The sequence below is a fragment of the Bombus terrestris genome, chromosome 5 (genome assembly GCF_910591885.1).
Source record: "Bombus terrestris chromosome 5, iyBomTerr1.2, whole genome shotgun sequence".
Taxonomy (NCBI): Eukaryota; Metazoa; Arthropoda; class Insecta; order Hymenoptera; family Apidae; genus Bombus; species Bombus terrestris.
Window position 1 is genome coordinate 1,083,479 of NC_063273.1, and position 14,259 is coordinate 1,097,737.

At 40.1% G+C, this 14,259-nt stretch overlaps 1 protein-coding gene across 3 annotated transcripts in view; it reads left to right on the plus strand.

Annotated features, from left to right (window-relative positions):
* Positions 1 to 14,259, plus strand: part of LOC100646705 (protein Wnt-7b) — a 117,380-nt gene that overhangs the window by 100,296 nt on the left and 2,825 nt on the right. For 2 of the 3 annotated variants that reach the window (XM_048406121.1, XM_020863285.2), the window contains exons 3-5: positions 12,096 to 12,210; positions 12,824 to 12,895; positions 13,038 to 13,125. In XM_048406121.1, coding sequence (XP_048262078.1) covers positions 12,096 to 12,210; positions 12,824 to 12,895; positions 13,038 to 13,125 — 275 coding nt within the window. The remainder of the gene's footprint in view (positions 1 to 12,095; positions 12,211 to 12,823; positions 12,896 to 13,037; positions 13,126 to 14,259) is intronic. The other variant, XM_048406120.1, reaches the window with a different exon arrangement.

Genomic DNA, 14,259 nt, shown 5'->3' on the forward strand with positions numbered 1-14,259 from the left:
ATTTTTGGGTAATTTTTTTATTGCTATTTGATGACACGATTTACCAAATTTCTATTTATCGAAATCAAAGATGATCTTAATTTATACGTACAAGCGTGGTTATCGTCTCTGCTGGAATACAGAAGAAAAATACGCGCTCGTAAATACGAGTTTGTCTTGGTCATTTTGATGAACGACGGCTAAGGTCAGATGTATTAGAGTAGTTAGCGAGGTGAGAATTGGTGTAAAAGGGCCGTAGTTTTCCCTACGTGGAAAACCTACCTTTTAGCTTTAAGGTCGAGTACCAACGACGAGAGAATGGACTTGGTGCGAAGCGATATTTTCGGACAAAGAATTCGATTTAACGTCTGATCTATAATTTTCTACGTTAAATCGCGTCTAATGATTTTTCGTATTTTCGTCGACGAGATACATCGCAACGCGATCGAGTACGGCTGATATTATCAAATATTTCAAGAACTTGGGAATATTTTTCGCTTCGTTTATATAATAAATCGCGTAAATGATAATTTCAAAGCGAAACTGTTCTTTGCACTTTTGCTTTTACGAATTTTTTAAACACGAATAAATATCTAAAGAAATGTAAATAATTCTACAATTTTTATATTCTACAGATTCGTTTAATTTACAATTCTCGACGATAAACGGCGATGATTTAAAATCATGCCGCCTTCCACGATCCTACCGGCAGAACGTAATGTAATTTAAACGAAAAAGGGAAATACACGTCTCGCATCGATATGCAAAGCAGCTTTAAAAACCATACGTTTCAGGCTTTCCTGGGTTTGCATACACGTGTAAGGGCGACGCGCGAGTGTTTCGCATTACGCTGACATTTCACAAAGGTCAATATACAGATGTCAACACGATGTTATCTATTCAAATGCACACCTTCCCGATGTCGAGACGCTTAAGTGCTCTTTAATGAAGCGTACGTGTACTGCCGCTTCACCTTGTCACAGCTGTCATCGGTTAGGCAATTCCATAGAAAAGAAAGAAAGAAAGAAGAAATACATGAGATTGCTTTCGCGAGATCGGTAAATTGCACGAAATCTCCTACCAAAGGTAGACTTTTATACAGTTGTATGGAATAAGGGAGGAAGGCATAAATCTTACCGACGTCTATCGATTACATGGTTATCGAATTTCATCGAGAATACGGAGCACGATCCAAAGAAAGGATAACCAATCGAAAGATAGAATTACTAGACCTGTTTGTGATCGATTCCATTGTCGAATGGCGTACGAATAGTTCGAAATTGTAAAAAGTTTTAGATTTTCCGCTACATCTTCGTTCATATTTCAACAAATTTGTAAGATCGATCTACGATAGGTCGTGAAAATCTTTATCTTTACGTTCTACGATTAGATATGCTCTTTACGAGCATAAATTTTTACCAAATTGCATCGCGAGACAAGTTAAGAGTTAATTTAAGAACGAGACAAGATCTCTAGAAAATATCAACGCGATTTATGGTTTAGCGATAGCGATAGCAAAAAACATAACACGTTCTTGTAATTGTATAAGGCAACGAAATACTCTTAATTAGCTCAAAAGGATACGCTAAATTTACAATGAATTTTGGTAGCGTTTTATTTAAATAAAAGTTGCCTCTTTGTACTTGATTGAGTTGATGCTTTTGTGGGTGATCGTACACGTGTAAACATTTGTGTAACAATCCGAACAAAAATACTCGAGCGTCATAAAACAACTGGTGTCAAGTTTTCAAGATGTAACGACGCGATTATGCTAATGAGGTGCTCGCTTCTCCGCTAGATTGAGATTTCGCTTAAAATCAGATATTTTCTATTCGGTGGAAACAGAAGTTGCTGTTGATATATGATTATCGAGCTTCGAAACTTCGCGGGAACTTAACTACCGCGTTTAGATCGTTCGGATAAAAAATACGCGACAATATCTCGAATTCATCTAAGAAAGAAGTTGGTTGGAAACATTCCACATAAATAAAGGAGGCACACGAAAGTCAAAAAAGATCAACTTCATTTTTTATTGGTTTTATCGGATTTCCAGGTACGTCGTTGATATTCGATTCTCAAAAGAAAAAATAAATTACTCTCAGAAGTACGTTCGGTGTAAAAAGTTGACCAAGTAAATATTGCTAAATTTCAACGTTATCGCTTTTCTCTACTTTTCAATTTTGGAGTTAATCGTTGCGATGAAACTCGATAGAATCTGGGGCTTCGCGAGGGATCTACGGCGAGATTTTTTGCCAATCGGTTGGCTTCTCGACCGACGATAGAGCGACCTTTTGGCCAGGTTGGTCCGAAAAAACAGCGCCGTTCCACGCTGGCACGCCCAGCGCCAATGAGTTTCGCGTTAATGACTATTTAGAAGCACGATGCTCGCGTGCAGACGAACGGAATTAATTTTAAATTCGGTACACCGGTGAGTCACTGCACCACCCGAGCAACAAGAGGCTAATGACTAACTGTGCTTAATCACAGGTCAGATTTTTTTTTATCAGCCCGCTTCTTAGAACCGCAACTCGTAGCCGTTGTTTTTCAAATTAGAGAAAAAAGATATACGATTTCGCACTGATGGAGAAATCGTTCGTTTCTCTCGTCTTTTAATCTGATTTTCTGAACACCTTTTTTATGTAAATTTTACGCGTGAATTACGATACGCCATTAATAATCTTCGAGATTATATAAAAACCGGTCGTTGAGTTGTCAAAGTTTTGAACGTAAAACGCGTATATCGCCGAAAGATGGGTTTTTAAATTAGAAATTCGTCGATTAAAAACTTTTTTTCAATTTTTTCTCTTTAGCGAGCGTTTTTTGGAAAGCTTTCGAAGACATCGACGCTACGAATAGTCCAACGGTTGATATAAAATAATTTAACGCAGCGTAGAAATAAAAATAAGAAATCGGCAGTCGAAAAACGCCGTTGCTATTGCAATGACGCTTTAACATGACGCACGATGTAAACGTTCCCATTTGGGTTGGTTTTCTAACAGCAGCTACTTCTCTTGGGACGCGATAACGCGCGAAGAGGACTGTGAATTTGTCAAGTTCGAGAGGGACGCTTTCAGTCACCCTTTTAAACGATATTGCTCGGAATAGCGCGTTGCTTGGCGAAGGTGAGAAAGATAAAGATTGAAATTCAGACTTTTGCTTAAGAGCCGAGTTTTAAATTTTGCGATATAAAACGCAGAAATAACTGGATACTTAACGGAAATATTACGAAGGATCCTAATAGGATTTAAAAGGACGATACGTTTTAACTATCTGTACGTTAAAACATCCCCAAAATGTCGATTATTCGATCTTTGAACCCATGTATAAGTTTAATATTTTGAATTTTACGTTTACTTTGTAAAAACTTTGCTTCGACAGAATTTACTATCGTTGATAACTCGTACCTTGTAACTTTTGAAATACATATCGCTGATAACGTTGGTTCAGTCTCTTCTACTTTCGCGTCTTCCATATCCCGCCCCCAAAAAAGCCAACAGAAACAAATCAAAAATCATTGAAAGTGAATCATCTTTCGTTAGACAAATTGAATCACCTGGCGGACATCTTTAGGAACTCGATCCCTTCTACGATAAGCAAAGCTGAACTAGAAATCTAGCAATTTTTCTTTCCTCAGGGGTTGAAACGACTCGCATAATGGAAAAGGGAAAGAAGACACCGGAGCTTGGTATTTTATTGCTTGGACGCGATACGATCGTGCTCGTTACCTTTAATAAGATCGCTCGCGAGGCATAAAATCGCGAGGGCATAATAACAACGTCCCGCGAGCGCAACGCCGGCCACGGACAATGTTATTGTAGGTGGAAGTGTGACGCATCACCGTTTTGAAATACTGCTATCAACGTCGGGACCCGGAATGATCGCGGTCGCGATCGTCCTGGATGCCGGACGTCGTGGAGATTTAGCGCTTGTCAGGACCGTTTCGTTCCAGTTTTACCGCCGCGAGCGTCTCGGATCGCTCGTATATCGCCGAGCGCTAATTAGGCGACAGCTAATTAGCGTGTACTCTCGCTGTTGCGGCTCGATCGTCGCGCGGGAAACGTCTTGTCTCACCGGCGATCGGCTTTCGAACGAACGATGCTGTTGCAGGACTGGTCTTCGACCGCAGTTTCAATCGATTTGATTCGATAGCGAATACGTAAAGGTGGAGTTTTACGTGATCTATTACGCGCGTCAGGCTGATGTAGCGTATGCTTGTGCGGCGAATATCGCGCACAGCGATGCGAAAAGTCGTACTTTTGTTTTCCAGTGAATGGTTTTCGATTCTTTGTACGTAATAAACTTTGTACGTTTAGTTAAATTCCATTTATCGATGTCGATATTCATCGACAACGTCGTTGATAGAATCACCTTGTAGCAGCGGTCTGCCCAAGTCGATGTGAACGTTGCGCCTGACGGTTACAGCAAATCCAACCTTAACGGAATTTTTTCGAGTAAGCCAGAATGGAAATAGAACAGGGGATAAATTAAACGGCGAACACGAATCGAGCTTGTCTTCCGGTTACAGAGAAAGATCTCGTGATTATCAAGTGCAGCACCATAAACGCGGACGATAATAAACTAACGCTCGCGAAGCGACGTAAATCATTGGTTCCGTCCGAGCAAGCGTGCGTTCGGTTCGCCACGATCCTGGCTCGATTCGCGCGTGAAAGTAGACCATTTGCCAACAGCTTGTAGCGTAGAGACGCCGGTCCTTTGAGACCGGGGTCCTTTCGATGAAAATGAAACAGTTTCAGATAAGATAGAGATCTATGTCGCACTTGGCCAGAGAAATGCGACGCGAAAAGAATCGATGACATTATTTGTAGCTGATTCTTAGACTTATAAAAATGTGGAAACACGAAGGATACGAGGAAAGGAATTTTGCAATTTTTCAACTTCCTACAATTGTATGTTAACAGAAAAAATCTGAAACTCAGCGATATATAGTATAGACGACGAAACTTAATTTTTCCGATCGTCTTTTCCGGTAACCGATATCAACCGTTCCTGACTCACCGAACAAGTACAAATCGACAAATTGTACCTATACCCACGCGCGCATCTATTACAAAATTGTTCGCGAGCAAACATTTCGTATCTCGCGACAAAGTACACCTCGAGAGTGGTTCGTAAAGCGTAAACGCGCACGAAACAAAGACGATAGCGACAAACGATTCGTCGATCGATGACCATTGCTCGAATTAGTTAAGATATTTTAAAATAAAGATTTGAAAGTAAATGATCGTGTTCCCATATATAAAATAATGAGAGTAACAGATGCAACAGCCACGGAAAAAGACATAGACGCGCTTTTATACTCGTCGCGTTTCCAAGATGCAGGGACAGCAGGTAATCGAATAGTCGACACCATGACGAAATCAAATTTCGTTGCTAAATTTTAACTGGTACCCCTCGATCATCGTAAACAATCGCCCACGTAAACAAGGCTGTCGCTTATAAATTTCTCGAGGCCATCATACGAGTCACTTAAAACACGATGATATAAATTAAAAGACCTCCGTATCCCACCGATCGATCGCGAACACGGCCCGTTCCTTTTTCGGCTTTACTCCGTGCTTTATTGCCTCGACTTAGGGTACCACCGGTTACGTGTTAATTTAGAAACACTCTCTGTCGATGATTATACTCGTACCGTTTTTACTCGAGCACGCGTAGATTCTAGATAGCAGCGGAGATTAAATATCGGAGATTTATGTTGTCGCTCGCATGCGTCAAGAAATTTTAATTAACCTTTTATATTTATATCTTATGGGCCAAGAGACGGAGAAAGTCTCGATGAAAGATCGATTTCCGATTTGTATTCAACGTCTACGTTTGGCGTTATGCGAGGATCCATCGTACGTTACAGCTATTCGACGCAACAAATTTCAATGCGAATCGATAAACTAAACTTCTCTCTCGCTCTTTCTCTAATCTTAGCGTTCGACGCGATTTATCAAAAATCAATAGACTCGAAATACCATATATATTTATAAAGCCGGCATAAATTTCACCGACTGGTCAGATACTTCGAATCCTTCGTAACATCTTCGGACATTAATAAGTAGCCAGGAAAGAAACGCGATATACACGCGTATACGTATACGTGCGACCTTGTATAACGCAGTGCGCAAATAGATCGAGGCTTGCTCTTCGAAATCAGCGCGCGTTGCGTCCTAATATGGACGCGATGCTCATTTCGCGTTCACGATTTACAGCTGAAATGAATTTATGGAAAGGCAAGCGTCCTCCGTTTCCTCCGCCCGTTCCAGCAGCCGCCGCCGCCACCGCCGTGAACGCCGACGAAACGATAAATTTCCCCGTTACCCTCTTCCGACACTAAATAGATGTACGCGCTGCCGTCCTTTGACATAAACGCTGGAGCATAAATTCATCAGGCCCGGGACCGATCCACTCGCCTAACAGTCCTCCGCGTCGCCGCGTATACGATCCAACGTCCGCTCACGGGGAAAACGACCTGTTGCTCGATAAATCGACGCCAACCTCGTGGAGAACGATCCACGGGCCGTTGGTTGACGTTACGACGTTTGCGAAGGTAATCTTCCTGTCAACGATGAACCGTGGCCGATTGTCGTATCGTTAGATCGTATTTTAGATTCTACTTTTTCTCGTTGTATCTCTATCGCGTCCTTTAAGACGTTTTCCAAGCAATTGTATCTTTCCATTGGCAATTTCTTACGTCCAAAGAGGAAACGAAGAGTAGGTACCGATACGTAAAACGTTAGGTATACTTATGCCGGTATTATTTGACGGTAATTAGTAAGAAAGTTGGTCGACACCGAGAGTATCGTCTATCGATTTGAGTAATTAAGAAAGTAGTTTTTGAAAGAGAGAAAATAACCGATCGGTGTGCTCAGTGACGTCTTTCGGGTGTTTGTGAAAATCTAGAAATTTAGGGAAAACTTCGTAGATCAAGAAGAACCAACTTCCTGTATTATCGTGTGTTTTTCTGGAAACTTTGTTCACGCGGTATATGTAAAACGAATAAAACGAAGAAGATCGAAATATTTCGAAGAGCGCGACTTTTATTCGGGTAACTGGTACAATGGTTAGGGGAAAAATTCGCTCGAGTGAAAGCGAACATTTTATCGCTAATTATATGTGAAAGTTGTATGAATGAAAGTGGAGACCATAAACATTTCCAAACAAATGATAAAATTCTTTTTTAACGAGATTGTTGCGAAGGAAAAAAGAAATTCGCGCTCGTTAATGTTCAAAGTCCCTATTCGGCGAACTATCGATCGTGCGTTACTTTTATTTTATAATTAATCGTGCTTAATTTAATCTGATATAATATAATAATTTATCGTCTGATACACCGATACACCAAAACGGATACTCTGACCAATATCTCTTATAACCATACGATCTATAAAGAATTTCAGCACCCTCGAAAATGATAGAGACTCTCCTACGATATAATTCTGCGGGCGTAATAAATTCATAGACGATCGATCACCGATGTAAAACAGAAACTGCGACCAAGATCCCCTGTAGCAATGCGATCCATAAAGAATTTCAGCACCCTACGAGATGATAGAGACTCTCCTACGAGTCTGCGAATATAATAAATTAATAGATAATTGATCAGCAATGTAAAAGAGAAACTCCAACCAAGATCCCCTATGGCAACACGACCCATAAAGAGTTTCAGCACCCTCGAAAATGATAGAGAATCTCCTAGTCCTCTGTAATCGCAATAAATTAAGCGGGCAATCGATCGCTGATAAATCGAAAGAAAAATTACGACAAAGGTCGTTTATAGGCATGCGAGAACCTACGCGTTACGAAATCACCGCCATAAAATGATATCAACCCGTGTCGAAATTACCGTGAAGCATCCCTTTCGTGCTTAAAAGTCGAAAAAGAACGTTCAGAAAAGAGACACGTAAGAGAGAAAAAAGAAACATTCGCATAGAACGCGTGCTACGGTAATTTATATGGAATACGCGAGCACGAATCCTCCGAAGCATTTTCGACTCGGCGTGGATGTCGCGTGCTACATAAATTGGATGCATCGAGACACGCGGGAACGAGCGGCAGATACCGATCTGCTCGTTGGCGTCTTATAAATCAACGAGCCGATCGGCAAGAGATACGGATCTCGGCCGCGTTATAACCCGTGACTACGAGTCGCTCGGCCGATCATGACGCCCGGCGTGAACGCGTCCATTTTCCTCGTCCATCGGCCGTCAGAGCGACGAGGACCACGTCGAAGACAATAAGAGCATCAAGGGTGGATCACGAGCCGCATACCTTCGTGTAGTCGCCTGCACGCGATGTATTTCATCGGTCAGTTCGCGACGTGTTTCTTGACTCGCGTTCGCACGTCACTTTCACGCGGAGAGGTAAAATGCAACTGAAGGATGATTTAATTTATCCGGTTGTTGATGTATGATCATGTTGGAAGGCGTTTTTTAGACACCATAGATATATATGTTTGTAGATATATCGTTTCGTTATGTTAGAATCTTTACGCGTACGATGATCGACGCGAGAACGATTTACGTACTTTTAAATTCGAGTACGTTTACGAGACGTTTTGCTTTATTAGCATTTTTTATTTGAATATTATTTTCTGATATTGTTGCGTTAACGTTGTAGCAATGTAATATATTATCGTACGAGAAACAAATTGTTCTTCGATGATGCGATAACTTTTGAAGAAATTAACGAAAATTCGAAAATTGAAGCAAAATTGCGGCAACGAACAGGAGCAAAGACGGGCAAAGTAATTAGAAATTCTAATCAAAATTCGATCGGGTGTAAGATATAATTTGTAGAAATGTTCTTAGGGATATAGGTATAAAGATAAAAGATTTGTAAATTCAAGGTGTTCGGATAAAAAATCTTTCGTTAATGACAAAAATTTGATACGGATAATGTGTAACAAATATTTCGCATGAATCGACCAAACCAGTTATTCTCCAGTTTCAATGACATAGTTTTTAATATGAATCTAATAAGCTGCTACAAATAAGACACTACGTAACATTCGCGTCAAAGCTAAAACTACGGTTTCAAACTGTACGTTTCCAGATCGAATTTCCAGTTCGACAAAAATGAACAGCTGTATCAAAAATTCGGAATAAATCGAGGCTAGCTCATCGAGAAAAGACTGTAACAAATATATTGAATTTTATTCAAATGCTCTCGTGCTGTGTTTCGAGTAAGCATAAAATATATATACTCATCTATCATGGAGAACACTTTTCTGCGTTATTATTAAACATGAATTATTCATACGTACGTTCTCGATAAATGTTTTCACGTTCATAAAGGATGTATCGCATATTTTTATATGCTCGTTGACAACGCTTATATTCTACCCTGTCATACTATTTTACCATGAAGTTTTCTCGCCTGAAATTATTCCTTTGATATAACGTACCGGAAGATGCATATATAATCAAGAAACATACTATTAGGTGAACCATGAATTTTAATCTAGAAACATACATCGCACGGGTAATCGAAATATAATCCCTATAACGTAAATCCAAACTTGGTTATTCATTTTATTTACACTTCGATCTACGCTTTGTAAGATTATTCCTACTTGAGGAATTGAACTGTCGATATCTTGTGCGTTTATTAAGGGGAGGCTAAGATTAATTCGTACAAAAATAAGGCATGTTTTTCTGAATTATTTGTGACGACACAGTTAAAATCTCTTCGTTAAAACCAATAGTACATTAAAGTATGACATTCGAAGAATATTGTATAAAATTTTCACGGAGAAATATTAAAAAATATGGCAATGGCAGCAATTAAAAGAAACATAACGTTTACTTTGTCCAATAGTCCATAACAATATTCCAAAGAAGGAAAAACCATTTGCAATTCGGTAATTTACGACGGTTCATTGAAGTTGGGTTTACTACGCATAGAATCAAGCCGGTCCAAATCCGCACGGCAAACAGTATCGTTCGAACTCTAACCGTCCCTCTTTACTCTAGCAATAAACCCTGGCCAACTCACTTTGTAATGAATCATTCCAATAAACGAAATAACCTCGAAAATGACTACCTTTTCTATAATACCTTTGAATGCGAGAAAACAAAAGGTGTTAGGTTATCGAGGGTTCGATATTTTACCGTTTTTTGTTCTGGAACAATTTCGATCGTGGAAGAAGAACCGATGCATCGGTCTTTGCTTACAAGGTAACTGCCACGATAACGTGGATCGATCAGAATCAGCGGTAAAAATCACGTCAAATGACTGGAAAGCACATGTCACGTAGTACGTACCTCTGTTCGCTTTCGCGATGCGCATGAACGCGTGATCGTGAATTATGATTCGACGAACGTAACGAACATCGATCGATGTTTTCGTGCGCTTTTAGAAAGATTCGTTATAGATACGTTCGAAAGATACGTCTATGAACAGTAATAGATTTTAATTTAGAACGTTTCTAGGATTTAAAATCATTATCGACGGAATAGGACAAAACGATTCCATTTACGAAAAAGAAGTTAACGCTAATTGCGAGTCTGCAAACGGATATTTCGTAATATCGTTAAAATTGTTAGCGAAGCAGCGAATAAAGAACGTCTGGAAACTTGTTACATTTACGAAAAAGGATAGATATCTATGAAACTAGTTGATCGAAGTTGAAAAAATCGAGTCTACTTGGTGGTTCCATTAGGGCAATAAAAATCAAGCGAAACCCTTAATCGAGAAATCAAAGCCACGATGCGTAAAACCGTACCACGATATTCACGATGCATCGTGAAGATTGCTTCGTCAAACTCCATAAAATCGCCTCCGGATCCATCGGATGGCTCTTTGCAGTTTTATTTCGCGCGATAATTAGGCGTCGGTGTAAAAGGCGAGCCTGACGTTCGAATTAAAGTTGGCCGAGGTTGATGGCTGCCAAGCGAGCGCAAAATCAACTTGGACGCGGGACGGTATCGCGTAGGTGTTTGGAACGAGGAGCGACCGAGCTGAGGCGAAAGGAAAGGGGGAAAAAAACATCGAGAGAAGAAAGGAACGCGGCGGTAACTCATTCAGCATGGCAAACGAGCTGAAAGAGCTCCGCGGGTAATTAATTGTGCTAGCGCTTTACGCGACCCTACGTGTGTCGGAAAGCTGTAAATTAGCGTGACGGAAACGCCAGGGGACAGTGTGGGCTTGCGCCGTTGATGTATCATGCTTGTCGACGAAATGAAGTAGATCGGATCGCGCGACGTGGATTAAAACGTGCGCCACGCGGACGAATTGGACAAAAATGCAGCCTCGCACTTAATAAATGCCATCTTCGGATCGCGCAACGAAGAACGTAGGTTTTCTTCGCGAATGTAAAACGAGGTAGAAACGATAATCCAAAGTTGCAACATTTGCGGAGAGAGTCGGACATTTTTAGTTGAGTTAAAGACCGAGTATAAGCTTTAGCCGAGTTTAAAGATTTATGCGTTCGTAGAAAATTTGAGGAACGCGCATAATATGCAAGAGCGCATAAAACGTTCAAAGCGAAATACTCGTTGTCGTATTTAGCAGATAGAACGAATCTCTTAGATTCCAGTTCTTTAATTGGATTCGTACAAATATGGATTTGCATAGCCATTCGCGGCCAAGTTGTTGGAAACGATAGAATTCTATTTGCATAAAGTACGACAATTAAAATAAAACTGAAAAGTATTAGGAATTCTACGCGGAATAATTTCGCGTAGAGTTATGTTCGCTCTTATGTAAATGTATCTATTCGTGAAACGCTGGAAAATAGGATTTATATTAGAATTTATAGGGAAAAAAGAAATAGAATCGACGCCGAAAGATTCGACGCGAGTCTTTCCAACAAAAGTTTCAACGTTTTATCGAAAGATTGCCAAACACCCGTCGAACGTACAAAAGAGTAAGCGTCCAGGTGCACCGGGACAGACAATTAACGCTTTCTTTCAAAAACAGCCTGCTCTTCTTTGTATTGTTCCGAGGATGGTACCGTCTATCGTAACTCTATCTGCCACGCGTTCTTACCACGTTTTTACGTATAGCTGGAAATCCCTATACACGTTTGCTACCTATCGTGCAAACTGGACAGACTGGACTGCTTCGATGTTAGATCTAACAGGAAATTTCTCACTGATCTATTTCAGGAAGCAGGGAAGCAGCTTTCACGTACGCAATAAGTTCAGCGGGTGTAACGTACGCCGTGACCGCAGCTTGCAGCAGAGGCAACATCACCGCATGCGGTTGTGAACCGACCGTGAGGTAAACTCGTTGTCGTTGCTTTTACGTTTTCTTTTCGCCGGTTAACGCTGGTTATCAAAGCGGCTATGTACGTACTTGAAAGTATATTCGAAGGTCGTTCTAGTTTCTGTATCGCGTAAGATTACGATCGCATGGGAGGGTCGACGAGAGATCGTTGGACGATATCAGTTCGCAAAAACGGTGCAACATTTTCAAACGACCTGATAACATCCGATTAACACTAGGTTTACGGGTAATTTGACGGGTCCCGTAGAGATAGGTATACCACGTACAGATTTCAAAAATTAGAAAGCCTAGGAAAAAATAATTTTGTGTATAAATTCTTTAGATGAAATGATTAATTTACGATGCAAAATGGTTAAAATTGGCGCTATGGTTTTTGAGATATTTCAGTTCGAAGTTCGAAATCCGTCAAATTGACGGGTCCCGTAAACCTAGTGTTAAGAATCGAATTTCTTCGAATAGAAACACAAAAGTTACATACAGCGATAACGTAATAGCTCTCTGGTAAAAATTTCACGCAGAACGACGCAGACATTTTTCGACGCGCGCTTACCTAATTTCCAATTTAATGAAACGCTTGTTCGTCAAAGTTCGGGTGTTCTTTTTACAGGACGAGGAAGGAGTTGCCGGCAAATGGCTGGGAATGGGGCGGTTGCAGCGCGGACGTCACCTACGGGATGAGGTAAGGATCATTATCTCGATCCGTAATGAATTCGTAGTCGGTTCCCTTTGCACGTGTCACGTGCGTGTAAAACCTCTATGACGCTGTACGTCACGACAGTTGTTATACACGCATGGATTTTAATATTATAATTTAATGTTAGGTTCGCGCGTAGGTTTCTGGACGCGAGGGAAGTCGAGGGTGACGCGAGGAGCCTGATGAACCTTCATAACAATAAAGCAGGACGGAAGGTGAGTAATGCCAGTCACCCGTTAATGATTCATTCCTTTTAACGCGCTAAAAGTAACAGAAATGTCGTTAAACCAATGTCTTCGTATATCCGTTCGCTATCTTATCGCGAATTATTTTCTAATAATTTTAATTTAAAAGTTTGTTATACCTCGCGCAAATTACGTATAATATTCTCACATCGATCGTATCGTTAATACACAGGCTGTAGAAAGACGTGGATATACGTTCGTTATACGACATTCATTATAGAAAATGTATAGAAGACGATTTGAAGTATCGAGAGAGAGAGAGAGAGAGAGAGAGAATGAAAGAAGTTTGTGTAGAAAAGCGCCAACTAGTCGTGCATAGATATTTGGTGTAAAATTAAATTTTCTATTTATAACTTGAAAAATAATCGTCGATCGACAGTTTCGTATCTTCCTTCGTTTTCTTGACCTTTTATATTTATAAAATTATAAAATTGCCTTTATATATATTTTTCAATAGCTTGTGTATCTCTCTTGCTGTTCGAAGATATCATACGATCGAAAAAATTGTAATAATTAATCTAGACTTTGAAAATTTGAACAAAGAAAGATGTCGTACGATAAATACCTTTCAGCGAACAAACTGCCTCCATATCGATACCGTACGAAGTCGGCAAACTATGTAAATTCTAAACGAACCAAGTAGAAAAGGTGTATCGCATTTCGTTATTGTCTTCGCAGAATGTCCCCAATTTTAGTGACTCAGGGTAAAACCAGGTTTAATATTCGTTTTGTCCTGCAATCCATAATGTAAAGAGCGGTCTCTAATGAATTTTTAGCATCGTATCGTAAATAAATTCGTTTGGACAATACTTGATATAAGAGAATAGGATTTAGGGACGCAAATAAGAATTAAGGATCTGAAAATGTCTGAGAATAACCCAACTACTTGGTACTTGAGATTTACGTGGATTACCTTCTATAACAGGATAATTGTTTCATAACGGTAAATTCTTTGTACCAAGTTACGATTGTTTGACCCTTGGACCTTTTGAAAATATACGAAAATGAAACTTTTCCGTTGCTTGAAAAATTCCTTGGTTAACTAAAATATTCCATCCGTGAAAACCGATCAAAAGACTATCGAATACGATCGGAAGGGTATTT